This window comes from Vombatus ursinus, unplaced genomic scaffold, assembly GCF_900497805.2.
Source record: "Vombatus ursinus unplaced genomic scaffold, bare-nosed wombat genome assembly UNPS02010639.1, whole genome shotgun sequence".
Classification (NCBI taxonomy): Eukaryota; Metazoa; Chordata; class Mammalia; order Diprotodontia; family Vombatidae; genus Vombatus; species Vombatus ursinus.
This window is the reverse complement of record NW_020950417.1, coordinates 1,637,821-1,656,083: the sequence shown is the minus strand read 5'-3', so window position 1 is coordinate 1,656,083 and position 18,263 is coordinate 1,637,821. Positions and strand designations below refer to the sequence as shown.

Below are 18,263 nucleotides of genomic sequence, written 5' to 3'. Positions count from 1 at the left end.
CTCTTCTCCTTTCTGGTCTTTTCCTCTCCTCTCCTATCTTCTCTTCTGCTCTCCTTTCCTGTCTTCCCCTCTCCTTTCCTCTCCTCTCTCACTTGTCACAGTCTGGCTTCTTTCCCTGATATTTCTTCTCCAATAGCCATTCCCCTTTTCCCCCTTCCCCCTCCAGCACTCACTACTTCTGGGTCATCTGTTGGGCCTTGCGTCGATGGTATCTGGACATGAGCACCACCACTGCCACCAGGAGGCAAAGCAGCAGAGCAGCAATCACTCCTACTGCCACCATGGAGGCAGAAACCACATCCACATCAACTGGTGGGGCTTCATTCTCTGCTGAAGGCCAGAGAGGGGAAACATAATAGGAGGTCAGAGGAGGTCAGCTCCTCCACCCATCCCCCATAGCCCAATCACACCCCTGCCTCCTGAATCTCACACCTGGCCTAGGCTCCCACCCCAATCTGGGGGGACAGGGAAGGAGGGGTTGGGAAGGGGTAGGTGAATGATTCCCCTACAGTCTACTTGAGATCCTTAGAATGTAAACTCCTTGAAAGTAGGTATTATTTCATTATTTTTTTTTTAATTTTTTTGGAGACAATCTGGGTTAAGTGACTTGTCCAGAGTCACACAGTTAGTAAGTGTTTGCAGTCGGATTTGAGCTCAGGTCCTCCTGACTCCAGGGCCGGTGCTCTACCCACGTTTCATTTGTTTTTGAATCACCAGTGCCCAGCACAGTGCTGGAACATAGTGGGCACATCATATAATGAAAGCCTGGCCAATGGATGCACATGCTCTGTGAATGGAGCTCCATTGGCCAAGCCCCCCATTACATTAATAAGTGCTTGTGGATTGATTATGATGATTCTTGTCATTCCTGGCTGTGCGTCCTCATCTGTCTCCTGCCTTCCTTCTGCCATAACCCCTTCTGCCTGCTCTGGCTTTACCCATGGGCCTGACCCATCACGTCCCTCTGTGCTCTCCCTCCCAAGTCCCAACTCACCTGTGACAGCCACAGTGACTTGGCTGTCCCGAGAAGAGACCTCATTGCTGACATGGCAGACATAGGTGCCGCTGTGCTCAACAGTCAGTGGAGGGAAGCCCAAGGTGCCTCCATCCACTCGCACCCCGCTGGGCAGAGGCCTATCCAGCCTGAGAGGGCAGGGGAGGCTGATGGGTGCCGGCCAGACCAGGCCGAGTCTGCTACTGCTGCTGCCTGACATGCCCAGGCAGCTCCTGCCCCCCCCATCACCACGGTGACGTCACCCAGAGCCCGCCAGCCGGTTCCCACGGTGCCCCTCCCTCCCCTGGGCAGGTCTGGGCACAGGCCTGGGCAGAGGCCCCTTCCCCCCTGCTGCCCAGCCTGACCTGGGCACCCCCACCCTGCAGCAGGGGAGATTTACACACGTGCCATCCCACATGCTCCCACACTCATCACATCACCCAGGAGCCTGCGAAAGGGCAAGCCCACAACAGGCCACACACATGTCAGTAAACCCCACAAAGCAAAGCTCACACTGCCATGTGTTCGGTTGTACATAGAAAGGGTGCATGTTCCAACACAGGCAAGGTACCTGGCCATATCCTCAGGCCCAAGGTCACTTCATGTGTACCTCATGTACACGTGTGTTACATGCACATCTCTGTGTACACATGAACTGTTTCTCTAACACATCTGAGAGCATCACCTCTCCCTGTGTATGAGACCCTGGAAAAGAGCCAGTAGAACCCTCCTACAGCCTGACCTCTGAAATCCAACCTGACTCTGAAGTTATGAGAAGGCGCCTCCTCCCCTTCAGGCCTTTACTCTGGCTTTCATCTCTTCCCCACTGTGCCTAGCACAGGGTTTTCACTCACCGAGTCCAGTTGTAGGAGGGTGGAGGCTGCCCCTCGCTCAGACACTTGAGCATGACGCCTTCTCTTCCCACGTGCCATAGCTCAGGATCTTCATGGCCCCACACCGAGGCCTCAGCAAGAACTGTGGAACCAGAGAGTAGGGGTGGGGAAGAACAGGGGAGAGAAAGTGAGAAAACCACGACCCGAAAAGCACTGGCTCCTCCCCCCCCAAGCCTCTCCAAAACCGGGTGACCCTTCAAGGGCAGTCTTTGGCATGAAACCTATTTCGCTAGCTTTGATTTCTCCTTTCTCCAGATGTGTGTGATATTTGCCGAGGGAACCACTTGGTATATAATGATATCCTGGGTGAGTTTGGTCTTTCCAACAGGATGGAAAACTCCCTGAGGGCAGGGACATGTCTCAAACTTCTTTTGGTTCTTGAACACAGTCCACCATTGAGTTCAGGAAATGTTGACTGATTGTTAGATCCCAGGCCCTCGTCTCTCTACCTGGGTCAGGACCCCACACACCACTTTGCGCCCCTCCTGTACGTTTCTGCACCCCTCACCCCACTCAGTGTGCAGGCACTCACAGGCAACCCGGAGCATGTGTGTGATCCTTTTGTCCTCTGGCAGGCCTGGGTGGGACACCACGCAGGTGAGGGACTGCCCATTCATAGTTCGGCTTGGCACCAGATGGAACTCTGAGGTGACTGAAGATGATCTCGGGTGACTAGACAAGCGGTTAGTGATCATACCCTTGACCACTGTGTCCCAGGTCACGTTGGGCACAGGACTGCCCTCAGCTGTGCAAGAGGCTGCCAGTGTTCGACCTTGGCCTTCCTCCAGGGTGGGGCCCAGGTTCAGTGTGGGCAGAGGGGGTACTACAGGGGATGGAGGGAAGGGAGAGAACTCATCAGGGAAAAACCTGGGCCTGTTGCCAGTCACACACACACACACAGACACACACACCCCTCCCCTCCACCCCACACAGAAAGACCCCCTGCTCGCCTATACTCTCTTTGTCTCTGTCCTGCCTAGGAGACATGTGTCCTAGCCTCCCTTGGAGCAAGTCACTCCTGTGATGGGATGTATTCCTAGCTCTGTTTTCACCTTTACTGGGGAACATAGCCTGCTACTTATTTCTTAGTCTTAATCTATCTTCTCTTGCCACTTTATCACCTTTCCCATCCTTGCCTTGCTCTCTGATTGTTTTGCTTGACAGCTAAGTGACTTCCAGGTAAACATGGTTCCCCTTCCTTCCTGAGCAATTCAGAGCTCAACACTTTTATGATCTCACTTACTCCTGAAACATCCCTATAAAGCAGGGAGGAGGCAGGGAATAGAGTACTTTATAGGAGAGGGGACTGATTGTGACCAGACATGTCTAAATGAGAGATATCCATTAGGATATTCCCACCCACCCACCCACCCAGGACCACCTAGGTGATGCTTAGGACACAAATTAATTTCATTCAGTTATTGGATTGAAATTGTACCATTCCAACAAATTGGTTGTTTCATAACTTTCATAATTTAATTTTCTAGTGGAAATAATAATAACTCACATTTATGTCAATATTATCTCCATTTTACAGCTCAGGAAACACTGAGAGTTGGGGCCTTAAAATTTCTTATAGGGCATAGGATAGCTGAAGGAAAATTTTAACATTATCTAATCTAGTTAGCTCATTTGACATTTGAGGAAACCAAGGCCCATAGAAAGGAAGTGATTTGCCTGCTATCACACAGGTGGTAAGGAACAACATTGGGCATTGTATTTGGAACGTGTCCTCTGACTCCCAAGCCCATTACCTTTCTTTCTGTGTGTGTGTGTGTGTGTGTGTGTGTGTGTGTGTGTTTGTGTGTGGCAATTGGGATTAAGTGACTTGCCCACGGTCATACAGCTAGTAAGCAAGTGTCTGAGGGTGGATTTGAACTCAGGTCTTCTTGATTCCAGGGCCACTGCTCTATCCACTGCTCCACCTAGCTGCCCCCCATGACCTTTCTTAGTACGCCATACTGTCTCTCTAGAAGAAGCACTGCACTTGGACTCAAGGTTCTAGTTATGGTTCTTCTTGGAGAAGTCACTTCATCTCTCTAAGATTCACTTTCTTTTGTCAAATAAGAGAGCCGGACTTGTCAATCTTTGAGATCCCTTTGATCTCATGTTCTACTTTTCTCTCTCTATGACTCCGCCAACTAGGATTCCCAGTTCCCTGACTGCCTTTCCCTAGACCTCTGCACCCACTCACCAAGCACTCGGAGATGGAGCCCCGCCTGGAAACTGCCTGAAGGGAAAGTGCTGACTCGGCACTCGTAGTCCCCCTCATCGGCCTGCACGGCATTCCGCAAGAGTATGGCACCATCATTGGAATCCCGAGGGGGTGGCGGCCGCTCCACTCGTCCCTCATAGGGAGGACTCACATGCAGACCGTATGTGTCATGTAGCAATGCCAGTTCTGCCGTCCCCTCTCCCTCTCCAGCTCGGGCCCAAGCCACCTGCTTCACCTGCTCCCCGGGCTCTCCCCTGTAGAAACACGGCAACTCTGCATCTTGACCGAGGACCACAGTAACCAGAGCTGACGTCTCCAGCTTACCAGCCAGGCACAAATCTGCAGGGAAATGCCAAGAAAGAGCCACGGTTATTGACGGTACCGGCCAGTCAAATAATTGCTAAATTCCTAATAATGATAAATATGTGACCTCATGTGGATGAACAGAACCTTCGTGGGCAATGCAAACGTACCCTGTAAAAATTATCACAATAATTTGCATCTGTAGGGTTGATACGAGGCAAAGCACTTTCACCTACTTGATCTCATCTGATTAATGGGTCAGATCTTATAAGGGAAATATGTTTTTAGAGAAGTAAAGGGATTAATCAGAGGTCACGTAGCTGGTTAATGACTGGGATAACCTGGAAGAAAGTGAATACAACACAAAAAATTGGAGTTAGAGTCTGAAGACCTGGTTCTCAAAACTAGCCCTGTTATTTACTACCTGAGTGACCACTGGCCAACTACTCAGTTCCTCTAGATCTCATCTTGACTTGACATCAAGAAGACCTGGGTTCAGATCCTACTCTCATGCTTTCCAGTTTTATGACCCTGGACAACCCACTTTAATTTTTTGCATCTCATGGAAGATGGGTAAACAGTCAGATGTGAGGGACTCAGTAAGGGAAACTTCCTGGAGAAAGATGGATGAAAACCAGGTTCAGCTTTCTGGGGTTCTAAAGGGAAGATGCTTCTTGTCTGGGGCCAGAAGAAAAGTAGATACAGAGTGCCAACCTGTCCTAATGGAAAGCATTTGAGACTTGGGGTCCTAGGACCTGAGTTCTAACCAGCGCTGCTGCGAACTGCCCCTGTCACCTCCAGCAAGGCAGTTCACTTTTCCGAGCCTCAGCTATCTCAAATCTGTAAAATGAAGGGGTTGGGCTGGGTTCCCTGCAAAGTACCTTCTATGTCTAAAGCTCCAATTCTAGGAGGAGCTGAATTTTAAGATCTAGAAGGAGGTGAAGGACCATAGGTTTTGGAAATAGAAGGGTTCTTAGAGATAATCTAGTGTGGTTCATCTGGGAAACTGAGTCCTAGAGGTCTGGTGAATTGTCCAAAGTATAGGATCAGGATCACAGAACTAGAGCTGAGAAACCATCTAGTCTAATCTCCTAACTTTACAGATGGGGAAACTGAGGCTTGTTAAATGATTTGCCCAAGGTGAAGAGGTAGGATTCGAAGCCAAGTCCTCTGACTGTACAGACAGTGCTTGGGTCACATAAGTAGTACCTAGCTCAGCTGGGGTTTGAATCCAGATCAAAATCACAGAATGTCAGAGCTGGAAAGGACTTCAGAAATCATCCAGTCCTGTGGATTAGAAGAGAGAAACAGATGTTCCACGTGGGAAGGATGGCTTAAACAAAGTCACAGAGGCAGGAACGAACAAGTTGCCAGAGACAGGAAGAGTCCTGGTAGAAAACAGAGTTATCAGTAAGGCTGGAGACAGATGAGTACAGGGTCAGAGACACAGAGACGAGGTCAAGCCAGGCTGGGCTGGGAAGAAAGCAGGGACCTAGAAATTCATTCAATGGTCCGGCCCTATGGGTATGTACCCAATCTGCCTCTGATGACCTGGTCATTCCATTTTGGATTCCAAAGAGAAGCAGCAATGAATAGGTTCCCAGTGGCCTCTGTCAAAAGCACTGTTCCGGATAGGTATTATGGAGCACAGAGCCATAGAATTATAGAGAAGGCAATCATCCAGTTCAACCCCTAATTTTACAGATGAGTACACTGAGGCCCAGACATGTATATGATGTAGTCCTTGTCCTCAAGGCACTTGAAATCTTATTGAGAAGCAAAGACATATACACAAATGAAGTAATTAGTGAACAGTACATGGCATGCAGATGTTAAGTCTTAGAGGGTCAATAAAAGGGGAAAATCATTTTGGGCTAGAGTAATTAAGGAAGGCATCATGAAATAGGCAGGACTTGAGTTGGGGTGGCTAGAATTTGGACAGGTAAGCTAAAAGGAAGGCTTCATCTCGGGATAGAAGAACAATGTGAGAGAAGGCCAGAGTAAGAATAGTGTATTTGTGGGACAATGAGACCAGCCTGACTAGAGTATAGGGTGTGCAATAGGGAGTAGTAGAAAATAGTTTGATAGAGAGGGTGGAGATAGCTACATGGAAGGCTGGTACTGAAACCAGACAAAAGCATTCACATGATATGGGGGGGGCGGGGAGGGAAGGTATCCAGGTAGGCTTTTGATCAGAGGAGAAATAAAACAATAATTTTGTTGTTGTTGAGTCGTTTCATGTGTTCAACTCTTTGTGACCCCATTTGGGGTTTTCTTGGCAAAGATGCTGCCGTGGTTTTGCTATATCCTTCTCTGGCTCATTTTATAGACGAGGAAACTCAGACAAACAGGGTTAAGTGACTTGCCCAGGGTCACACGGCTAGTGTCTGAGGCCAGATTTAAACTCAGGAAGATGAGTCTTCCTGACTCCAGGCTCAGCACTCTATCCACTGCACCACCTATATTAATAGCTACCATTTATTTATTGTTTTCAACATTTGCAAAGCATTTTCATCACAATCACCCGATGAGGTAAGTAATAATAACAATAACTCACATTTATGTAGTACTTTGAAGTTTGCAAAATGCTTTCCTCACAACAACCCTGAAAATTGGATGTTACAATGGATAGAGTACTAGAGACTAGAAGACCTGAGTTCAAATCCAGCCTTAGATGCTTACTTGCTTTGTGACCCTGGGCAAGTCACTTAACCTCTGCTTGCCTCAGTTTCCTCCTCTGTAAAGTTGGGATAATAACAGCACAGACCTCCTAGGTTGTTGTGAGGATCAAATGAGATACTATTTGAAAAACTCTGTATAAACTTTAAAGCAATATATAAATGCTAGATATTATTTTTATGCCCACCAATAAATTGGGGAAACTGAGGCAAGTGGTTAAATAAATTTCCCAGAGTATGAGGCAGGATTTGAATTTCGGTCTTTTGATGCTGTATTCACAACTCTTTCTACTACACCATACCACCCCGCCTACAAAACACTGGATTCTAAAAAGATTAACTTGACAATAAGCGTTATATAAATTGGGTTGGAGAGGGGGAAACTAGGGACAGGAATATTGACCAGGCAGCAGTTAAAATAATCCAAGCCATGTAGCCATGGGCATGAAAGAGCAGTGTAATGGGAATGGAAAAGAAGGGATGGATGTGAGACATTTCATAAAGGGAAAAATTGACAGGGCTGATGATTGATTGAATACTGGGGATAAAGGAGAGGAAGGATTCCAAAGACAACTTCAAAGTTCTCAGGGTTGAGGAGAAGAAGAGCCTAGGGCTTCTGATGAAGGATGGTTTGAAAGAAAATTTGGGGGCACCAGGGAGCAGAGCAAGGAGCCTGTGGTAGAGCTAGACATAGGTAAGGGTTGGAGGGGAGGGATAGGATGGGGGAAAGGAGGACTATTAGACTTTAAACAGCTCCTTGTGTCTTTTTTTTTTTTTTATTATTCCCAATGACTAGCAAATGATGCTTTGCATATAGAAAGCCTCCTAGAAATGTTTGTTAAAGACTTGAATTGAATAAGGAGAGAAGGGGCAGATTGGAGAAAGACAGATAAACCAAGGAAGAAATCGGACTGAGAGAGGAGAGAAGTTGATAATGGTAACACCAGGAGATGTGTTGTGGGACAGGATGGAAGCCTAGCCATTCATTCTCCCTCCCTATTTCATTTTACTCCTCCAGAAATTGAGCTCTCCAGGATCCAGAGGAAAGGAGAGACGGCAGTCACTTGTAAGGGGAGGTCAGGATTGGCACCTGCATCCATCTCCTGAGAGGGAAGAAGTGAAAGCAGCAGAGTTCCCCCTGGGGTGGACCCTGCTTAGACAGAGCCTGGATTAGAAGCAGGGGGTCCTGTGGCCCCAGATGGGAGGAGCAAAGGGAGGGAGGATGCTGCTGAGAGTAAGGAGGGACAGAACAGGACGGGACAGACCTGCAGGGCCAGATGCCAGGGCCCTGAGCTGCCTGCACCTATGTTGGACCCACCCAGCTCACCTTGGGAGTCCAGCTAACCACCCTCCCCCCTCTGCTTCTTCCCACTCCCACCCAATTACCTCAGTCCCTCATTATGGGGGGGTGCAGAACTTAGGAGTGGGGATGACATAGACCCAGGGAGAGGGGGACTGTCTAAGCAACAGTTTTCCTCCCCCTCAGCTTCTCAGAAGACTGGGCTTCATGAACATACAAAGAGAACCTCGACCCTCCCTCCACACGCTGCCCTCAAGCCAAGAACTAAATCCTTCTTGTAACTTTATTGGTGGAGAGACTCCCATGCCAATGGGCTGGGGGTTACACTGGGGTTACACTCGGAAGAGAGGGAAACTACCCCCACCCCTAAAAGGGCCAAAGAAGATAAGTGGAGGCTCAGAGGTGGAGACAGATTTTAGCTGCCCTGAGGATGATGAGATTTATGCTGTGTGTGAGACCCTGCATCCCAGGGAGGATCTCCTAACTGCTCTCATTGGTCAAGGGAAAACGCTTCCCTCCTTATTATCCTTCCCCCACAAAAAAGCCCTCATTTCCTCGCCTTATCTCGGCTCAGTCCAGTTGCCTACGGGCTATGCCAGGATTTTTGGATCTGTTGGCCACCATCCCTCTGTTGCCTTCTTTTCCTCCCCTGCCTCAGTTTCCCTTTGTGAGGTCATTGTTCAGGGTTCTTACAAGGAGGAGAGCTGGGACTGAAGGTAGACGTAGCAGAGACAGATGATATGGTGGGGGTGGATGCAGACTAGAACTGAAACTGAACTCTTGAGTTCTACTCAAGACTCTTCTGTAAATCAAAGATGCCTAGCTCCTGGGGCAGTGAGGTGGCCCAGTGGATAGAGCATCGGCCCTGAAGTCAGGAGGACCTGAGTTCAAATCTGGCCTCATACCAAACACATGACACTTACTAGCTGTGTGACTCTAGGCAAGTCACTTAACCCTAATTGCCTAACAAAAAAAAAAAAAAAAAAGATGCCTAGCTCCAAAATGAGAAGGGCTAGGAGTCTGAGCTTCAGTGACCTCTGTGTGGGTAAGGAAACATAGACCCAACCTATCACCCCTGAGTGCCACCAGCATCACTACCCTGGACACAGAACTTTGTAACAACCTTTCTTCTCCAGGGCTTCCCAACTCAGGCATTCTTTCATTCAACTGTTTCAGGAACAGTGACAGACAAAACTGAGGGAGTCCCTGCCCTCTAGGAGCTTACAGTCTATTGAGGAAAAATTAGACATAGATAATTAGCCACAACGTAACAAAGTAATATGGAGGTGGAGGGGAGGGGGAGCCCGGGAGGGAACTAACTCCTTCAGGGCGCAGGAAAGGTCTCTAGTAAGAGTGGTATTTGTGCTGGCCTTTGAAGGAAGGTCCGAATTCCAAGAAGCGAAGGTGAGGAGGGAATGAATTCGAAATTGGGGGGAGGGATGGAGAAAGGAGTGAGGTGCAGCCTGTGCAAAGACAGGTAAATAACAAGATGGAATCTTGAATGCAAATAGTCTACTTTGGCTAAGATGTAGCTACTTCCCGGCCCCCTCCTCTCTCAAGGAGGGTCTCCTGGCCTCCGATTTATGGATCAGGGCTCTGACCGGAGAGCCCCAGAATTCACCATAGCCGTGCAGCACAAACCAGGAGTCCCAACTCCCAGTATGAGGAGGGTGTGGTGTCTCCTCCATCTCCTCCTCCTCCTCCGCCACCTCTCCCCAACCCAGTGCACCGGCCAGCGTCAGGGCGATGACATCATCACCCAGAGGGAGACAAGCAGCCAGTCTGAGAGGTCACCCCGAGGGCATGAGGGGAATGGCCATGAGGGACACACTGGGCACCTGCATCTTACTTCCTGTCTTTCCATTCTGGGTTCAATAGACTCTGGCTGGTGGGTCCTCATTCCTGCTCTCCCCTCCCCTGAATGGGGATCACCAGGTCGTCAGGACCAGGGAGCCACGGGTGACTCAGAGGCCTTTACTGAAGCTCAGCCACCACCGCAGCAGCCACCTTGCGCAAGGTATAGAACAGGCCCAACTGGCCAAACGGGATCTCGGTCTCCCTCCCCCCAGGGCTCAGCCTGGCCCCCAAGGGCCTCCTCAGCGCCCTGCCCTCCAAGCACCCCACCCACTTCTAGTCTGCACCCCCCCTCCCACCATATCCTCTGTCTCTGCTACATCTACCTTCAGTCCCAGCTCTCCTCCTTGTGAGAACCCTGAACAATGACCTCACAAAGGGAAACTGAGGCAAGGGAGGAAAAGAAGGGAACAGAGGGATGGTGGCCAACAGAACTAGGAATTTCTCTTTATACTAGACCTTTTTTTTAATGACATCCCTAGGCTCAAGTCCCTACACAGACCCTCCCACTCAAGCTGCCCTGCAAAAGTGTCTTAGTGAAGTTAGAGGAAGGGGAAGGGTCTTTTTCAGTGTCTGTGGGCTCATGGACTTGCTCCCATGATTGTCTGAATTTGTGCTCATGTGCACTTCTGGGTTTGGTGCCAGGCTTGCAGAACACAACACACAAATAGTAAATGTTCTGATTTTGTATTATTCTTTTGCTTCCGCATGTCTCTGTCTTGGTCTCCTTGGTATCTGTAAGTCACTGGTTTTGACTCTGGACTTTGGAGCTAAAGTGAGCAGCCAGGACAGCTTTTCCACCCACCCACTGGCTACTCAGGTCTCAAACCTTCCCCTTCTCAATGAACCCTAGTAAGGGGTTGCCGTAGGTGGAGTGTGTGTGTGGTATGGGGAGCCTTTAAATAAGATTGCCTTTCCCTCTAAGTGCCAGGTATTTTCACTAGGATTCCAATACAACAAAAGGGCCTGGTAGGGGTACCTATCCTCTTTTCTGATCTCCTCAGCCACTCTCTGGAGGTCGTTCACTTTCTCCCTGTCTCACAAGTGGGCCCCTCCAAGGGGATCATCTCTGGGGCCTCAGCCCCTGACACCATCACTAGAAAAACCAGCTCCTGTTTCAGTGAGTAAAGGGGAATTCTGTCTGGGATTAGGGGGAGGGGTCAACCCTATGCAAGGTCTCATACCCTTGTGTTAACCCTTCTCTTCCCTCAACCATGAGGTTCCAACTTGTGCTAAGTGGAGTACTGGATAGAGGGCTGGGCCTGGAGTCAGGAAGGGGGAAGGAGACAAGGAAACTAGCATTTATTGTGTGTCAAGCACTGTGCTAAATTCTTTACAAATATTATCTTATTTGATCTTCACAACAACCCTGGGAGGTAGGTGCTATTGTTATTATCCTCAGCTTACAGTTGAAGAAACTGAGGCAGACAGGTTAAGAAACTTGTCCAGATTCATGTTTCTAGTAAATGAGTATCTGAGGTTGGATTTGAACTCAGGTCTTCCTGACTCCAGGTCCAATGTTCTATCTACTTTTCAATTAGCTGCCTTAAGAAGACCTGAATTTGGGGCAGCTAAGTGGCTCAGTGGATAGAACACTGGAACTAGGGTCAGGAGGACCTGAGTTCAATGTGACCTTAGACACTTACTAGCTGCATGACACTGGGTAAGTCACTTAACCCCATTGCCTCAGGGAAAAAAAAAACAAAGGAAGACCAAAGCCTCACATACTTACTAGCTGAATAACCTTCATCTCTGTCTGCCTTAGATTCCTCAACCTTAAAATGGGGATAGTAGTAGCATCTACCTCCTAGGGTTGCTTGTGAAGATCATATGTAATAATAGTTTAAAAGTGCTTAGCACAGTGCCTGGCATATAGTAAGAGCTTAATAAATGCTTACTTGCTTCCTTTCTTCCTCAGTTAATATGAATGTGCATGTTTCAGTGTCAGTGACCTGGGGGGGGGGGCAGAATGTGCATGTGTAGAAAGTGTCAGCAACCTGGGTTGGGGGAGGGTGGAATCACTCAGTGAGGTCAAGAACAGACCCCAGTTAAGTCTCCACCCCAACCCCATAACATGCTCTATATTACATGGGGTCCTAGAGGCTGGGGGCTGAGTGAGGAAAGTAGGAAAGTCCCATCTCCTGTTTTGCCTTCCCATAGTCCCATCCAACTCTCATCCTCATTGCCCTAAGCCCCCCAGCTTAGTGAGAACCTCTCAGCCTGGGCATGAAGCCCACTGCCAGATTAATGATGAGGAGGGGACCACTCTGAGCTTGTCTGTACAAAAGGAACTGAGAACAATGGACTGGGGGGGTGTTTGAAGGCAGCCTCAACTCTGGCCCAGACACAGCTCCCAGCTTAGATAAGTCCCCTAAACCCCCCGGAGCCAGAGTCTGAGCCTGGCTGAGTCACCCAAGCAGCCACACTGTGGGTGGGAGACCCAGGACTCCAGAGCTCCCAACCTCAGCCATCCTTCTTCCCCATAACCGCCAGTCACCTCCTCCCCTTCCCTCCCCCCTCTCACTCTCTGCTCCTTGCAAAGCCAGCCCCACTAGCTGGTAGCCCTGCTCCACTGGGGCTCAGTCTCATCCCCCAGCTCGCAAGAACCAGCTCGATTCCAGGGAGGGGACTTGGGGAGCAGCTTCTAGTTTGGAAGGGACTTTAGACATCACCTAAGCCCGGCCCTTCCCAGTGAAAGAGCATATGCTGCCCCCACCCCTATAGTCTCTACCACCCCACCCTGAGGGTGGATGACGGGCCAACTCTGGCCTTGGAATTCTAGCTGTAGACTCTGGGTAATGGATTCTGGAATCTGGGTTCCAGGTCTGGATTCTAGAGCCTCTTTCAGTTTGGGACACTCTTTGCTCTCCCTGGGCTTCAGTGGGTATTGTTGTGAGTAATAGGGGGCTCCTAGAGGTCAAGATGCCTGGGTTCCTTGCTCCACTCTGCACCTGGGGTGCTCTCAGGTCCTAGGGGATAGGGTAGGAGCTCGGACCTGTGGTTTGTGATATCCAGGACACTGACCCAAAGAGGACCTTCAGATGTCTTGGAAAGCAAATGACCGAGATGGTCACATGAACCTTTGGTGAGCCCCAATATTTCTTTCTAATAACGTTTTACAAAGCACTTTCTCCCATAAAAGCCCTGGGGGGTAATAGAAGGATAATCACACTTGAAAGAATTTGGTGACTTTGTCCATGGTTAAGCAACTGGTAAGTGCTGAACCCAAATCTCTCTCCATTCCATTCCCACTAAACTATGCTTCTTGCCACTACATACCCTCCTTTCCATTCCCCTCACCAAAAAAAAAAAAAAAAATTCTTTTGGAAGGGCCAGATTTTGCAAAGGATATTGGAGATCTCAGAACTCCCCTATGAACCTCCCTTCTTGGACAGAAGAATCAACTTTCCTTCTCTGTTCTTTGAGTTTGGGTAAATCCTATGGGAAAGAAATTGACACCCCCTCCCCTTATGTAAACAGAAGCAAAGAAATGGGGCTGAGGGCCCCTCCCTTTCTAGGAAACTAGCTTCAGTCAGGGAAACTGAGCTTAAGCCTCTGGGTAGGTTGAGTCTCCCATAGCTTTGGCCTAAATCCAGAAATCCTATACCCCGAGTGTCCTGCTCTTCTCAGCATGTATGCCTGCTGTCAACTCTAGCTAGGGTCAGGAGCGGGGATGCTGTTGGGGGAGAGAACCCTATCTGTCCACACACATACACACCCCCAGCCTCAGGGCGGAGAGAGGGGAGGTTGGGAGGGGACCTCACCCGGAAACTCATCCCATTAAGGAGAAACAAAGGGCTGTGGTGTTAGTGGCGCCTCTCCGCCCTGGGCTTCTCTCCTGCCAGTAGGTGGGTGGGGCCAGGCCCCTGGGGCTTCATGCTCTAATGGCCCACAAGAGTGGGGAAAGGGGACAGCCAAGCCAGGAAGAGGGGTACCAGCACAGAAGTCATGCTTGAAATGGAAATGGGAAGAGCTCCCAGAGGAGCCCACCCAACCACCCAAGGAAAGACCTGTAGCCCTTCCCTGAGATAACTCAATCTCCCCCTTTGCTCACCAACTCCAGACTGTCAAAGGAAGACAAAGGATGAGAGAGAACCCATGAAATCATACAATGTTAGATCTGATAGGGACCTTAAAGGCCCCATAGTCCAACCCCCTCATTTCACAGATGAAGTAACAAGACTAAAGGGTGAGGTGACCTATCTAAGGTCACCCAGGCAGCAAGTCTCTGAGCTAGAAATAGAATTCAGATTTTTTTTCCTGATTTCTAGTCTGATTCACCTTTTATAAGGAGCCTCCTTTGGAGTCTGGCACTAGGCATATGACTCAGACATTCTAGGGAAAACTGAGGCCTTCCCTTCAGGGAAAGGGGCGAGAATACAGGTTATAGCTTGACCCTATACACTAGTGGGGGTCTGCCCTCAGTCCAGACCTCTAGATAAAAGGTTGTAGGAAGGTCCTATCTGTGAGTATCTAACTCCTTTCTACCCCTCCAGATACCTCTTGGATTAGAGGGGAGTTATGTTAAGTGACCCCTCATTCATCCTAACAACCTTCTCCGATGATCAGTAAAGAAGTTAGAGACCTGTGCATCTTGCCCTTCCCTGGTTTCTTTTGGCTTGGCTAGCCTACGGGAAAGAGTATGTCTAGATCCCCAGCCCCAAGGACTAGGCCCTACCCTCTTGGACAAAGCAAGTTCGAAGCCTTGTCTGGGAGATGCGACTCAGGAGTCTCAGCTGGGTGGAGAAGGGGATTGAGAGCTGGGGCTCAGTGCCTAGGAAGCTGAGGATGAACCTAGCATCTCCCTCCTGTATAGCAGGACAGGTGTGAGGTCCAGGCCTGATCTCCTCCCCCAGACAGCTTTAGCTGGGACTCCGCTGAAAACCTCCTTATGATTCTTAAGCAAGGGGAATATGCTACCCGCATCTAAATAGTACCACTACACAACTAAGCCACGGGTGGGACAGTAGCAGATCCCATGGTAATTTTTAGGAGGCCCCCTCTATTGTACTGGATTGGGAAGATCTTGGGTTCAAATTCTGACTTTGACACTTAATACTGTTGTGGTCTCTGGCAAGTCACTACCTTATTCTGGGCATAGTTTCCTCAACTACAAAAGGAGAGGGTTGGACTACATCTTTAGGTCTTTTCCAGCTCTAATTTATGATCCTAGTATCCTATACCACCGCAGTCCATATATCCCATTCCACCCCGTGTACACAGACCGTACCTCCAACCTTGGAACTGTAAGATAAAATTCCTAGTGGTTGCACCTTCAATAGTCAGGATTAAAGGGTCTTGGATGAGGAGGTGGGGTCAGAGAAGCCTTAGCCCCTGTGGGTCCAACCCAGGAACACCACACCTAGCCCAGAAGGGGCCCCACCCAGTGCCCCCACCCACCTAAACCCCCACCATAACCACCCAGGCACCTGCTAGTCTCCCCAGATGAGGGGAGGGGCTGAGGTGAAGAAGGCTACTCTGCTGCTTATGGATAGCCCCTTCCTGTGCATCCTTCTGCCTGAAGGCTCCTGACACCCACACCCCCAAGACATCCCTGTCCCACTTCCTCTGCGTCTCACAGAGAGGGGCAAGCAGTTGTACTGACTCCCGGGATGCCAGGAACTCTACCCAACCTTGAATCAATCCCACTGGACATTCCTGGCCCCAGCCCAGTGCCAGCCCTAGCCTCAACAAGCAAAAGAAGCCTGGTGTTAGGACAAGGGAGCCTCTCCGGGTGGGCACTGCTCATTACTTTCCTGTCTTCTCTACAAAACGCTATTTAAACAAAACATTACTCTCCTTGCCTGATCCCAAACTCACCCAATAGCTGGACCGCAGGACACAGCTTTTAGCCTTTCTTAGTAATACCAGAATCACTGGCTTGGCATAGGATCAAGGGAGACGGGGGAAGGGAAGGATGGTCTGGCTTTTCTGGGACAGTTGCAGCAACAGTGAGGAGCAGACTTGGAATTTTATGCCAGAACGAGACTCAGAGTAAAGAACAGTGAGGGGCGCTGGAGGAAAGGGGAGGAGGAGAGAAGGAGTCAGGGAGGTAAAGCCTGAGAGGAAAGATCTAAGAGGCAATTCAGGTAGGTGTCTTACCTGTGAAGGAGGTGACAAGGAGTAGCACCAGCCACGGCTTCTGCTGCCACATCTTGGCTTCCTGGGACAGGGGTGCGTGTAGGAAGGCCTTGGGAATCAGCCGAGTTCTCTGCTTCCCCCCCGGGGTGGGGGCCAAACGAAGAGATCTCCCCCACCCCACTCTCTCTGGTTGCGGAAAGAGAAAGTTGGCAGCTCCCAAAGGCAGCTGTCCAGACCCACCTGAAAGCCCCTAGGTGCTGGTCTGTGTCCACCCGGTGGGCTGTTCTAGGAGCTGAGGTGATAGCGAGGGGATCCCCTACCCCAGCCCCGCACCACCCTCCCCCGTCCCCAGCAGCTCCCCCCCAGAAGCCGTGACTAGGTGCTCAGAGCTCCCCCAGAGCCTCTTCCCACGCCGTGGCTGGCTGGCGGACGGCAGCAGAAACTTGGGAACCTGCTCAGCAGGTCAGAACAGGTGCGTCTTAGAGGGGCCGGGCCTGGCACAGGAACCACTGAAGCCACCGCCCCCACCACCAGGCTGGCTAATAGGAGCTAGTGGTATAGGGAGCCAATTTGGGGTGTGGTTGGTGGTGGGGAACGACTGGGATGCCTTTTCTGAGCCCTGTGTGTGGTGGGGAAGTATGGGGGTGCTCAGCAGTACGGGTCCCAAGGAGAGGGAGGGAGACAGAGCCAGGGTGCCCAGAGGCAGGGCTGGGATGGGTGGAGAGAACTCGAGCTGAGAGTGGAACTCTATTGCCACACACTGAAGGCCAGGGACCTACTGCTTCTGGAGACATCCCCAGGCTCTCTGGGCTCCCTATTTCTCTTGGGGAATGGGGGGGTGTGGGAATCTCAAACTTCACAGGTGCCGTACTTGTTGGGGAACCATTTGACTCATAGGATTTAGAGCTGGAAGGGATTGTAGAGATTATCTAGTCCAACCCCCTCATTTTAAAGAGGCCCATAAGGGTGGTGACTTGCCCAAGGTCACACATACTAACAGAGCCAGGATTCAACCCACATTTTCTGACTCCAAATCCACTGCTCTTTCCACCACTCCAGGCTGAGCCAAGCCTGATTTAGGGAAGGGTGACAGATTAAAGAGAATGACCATTGAATGAGAGGATTTAAAGCTGAAAGGACTGTAGAGATGAGCATCAAGTAGTGGAAGACATGCTGGCCTTGGAGAAATGGGTTCAAATCTCAACTTTAAATTTTACTTACTCACTAGGTGACCGTGAACAAGTCATTTAAGATGGGACCAGAGTTCAAACCCACTTATTACCTGTGTGAACTTGGACAAGGGACTGTCCCCTCTTTGGGTCTCAGTTTCCTTATCAGTAAAATGAAGGGGTGGGTCTAGATGACCTCCAAGGTCACTTCCAACTCTAAATCAAGGGACCTCTCTCAGTGCCAGTTTCTTTATTTATAAAATGGGTGTGATAATACTTGCAACTCAATAGAGCTGTCATGAAGAAAGTGTTGTAGAACTTGAGTTACATAAGAGGCAACAGGTCAGAAAGGGTAAGTGATTTAGCCAAAGACACACAATTCACTAATAACATCCCAGGCTGATGGAAAGGGCCAAAACCAGCTGGCCAGGAGGCCCTTGAGTACAAATGTTGTTTATTCCTATCTCTCAGCCGCCATCCGTCCTTCACCAATGTCTAGGCACATGAGAAGGACTGAGAATTAAGAATCCCCTCTAGATGAACAGTTGAGCCCCAAGGAATTCAGGCTCCCTTCCTCACCCAGCCTCAGTGGTTCCACCTGTAACATTACCCTGAACCATTTGGAAAATCCATTAAAGGGAAGGGGTTCCACCCCACCTTCCTACATTCCTTATCCACATAGGGGAATTGATACCTGGCCTTTCCCCACCCAACACAAAACACACATATTCTCTCTCTCTCTCTCTCTCTCTCTCTCTCTCTCTCTCTCTCTCTCT

At 49.7% G+C, this 18,263-nt stretch overlaps 1 protein-coding gene across 2 annotated transcripts in view; it reads right to left on the bottom strand.

The window, feature by feature from the left end:
- Positions 1–16,655, bottom strand: part of NECTIN4 (nectin cell adhesion molecule 4) — a 20,952-nt gene extending 4,297 nt beyond the window's left edge. The window contains exons 1-6 of one of the 2 annotated variants that reach the window (XM_027854885.1): positions 16,340–16,655; positions 4,082–4,441; positions 2,420–2,710; positions 1,849–1,969; positions 995–1,143; positions 174–330 (exon numbers count right to left, since the gene is read on the bottom strand). In XM_027854885.1, coding sequence (XP_027710686.1) covers positions 174–330; positions 995–1,143; positions 1,849–1,969; positions 2,420–2,710; positions 4,082–4,441; positions 16,340–16,391 — 1,130 coding nt within the window. In that variant the 5' untranslated portion in view covers positions 16,392–16,655. The remainder of the gene's footprint in view (positions 1–173; positions 331–994; positions 1,144–1,848; positions 1,970–2,419; positions 2,711–4,081; positions 4,442–16,339) is intronic. The other variant, XM_027854886.1, reaches the window with a different exon arrangement.
- Between the last annotated feature and the right edge of the window lie 1,608 nt (positions 16,656–18,263).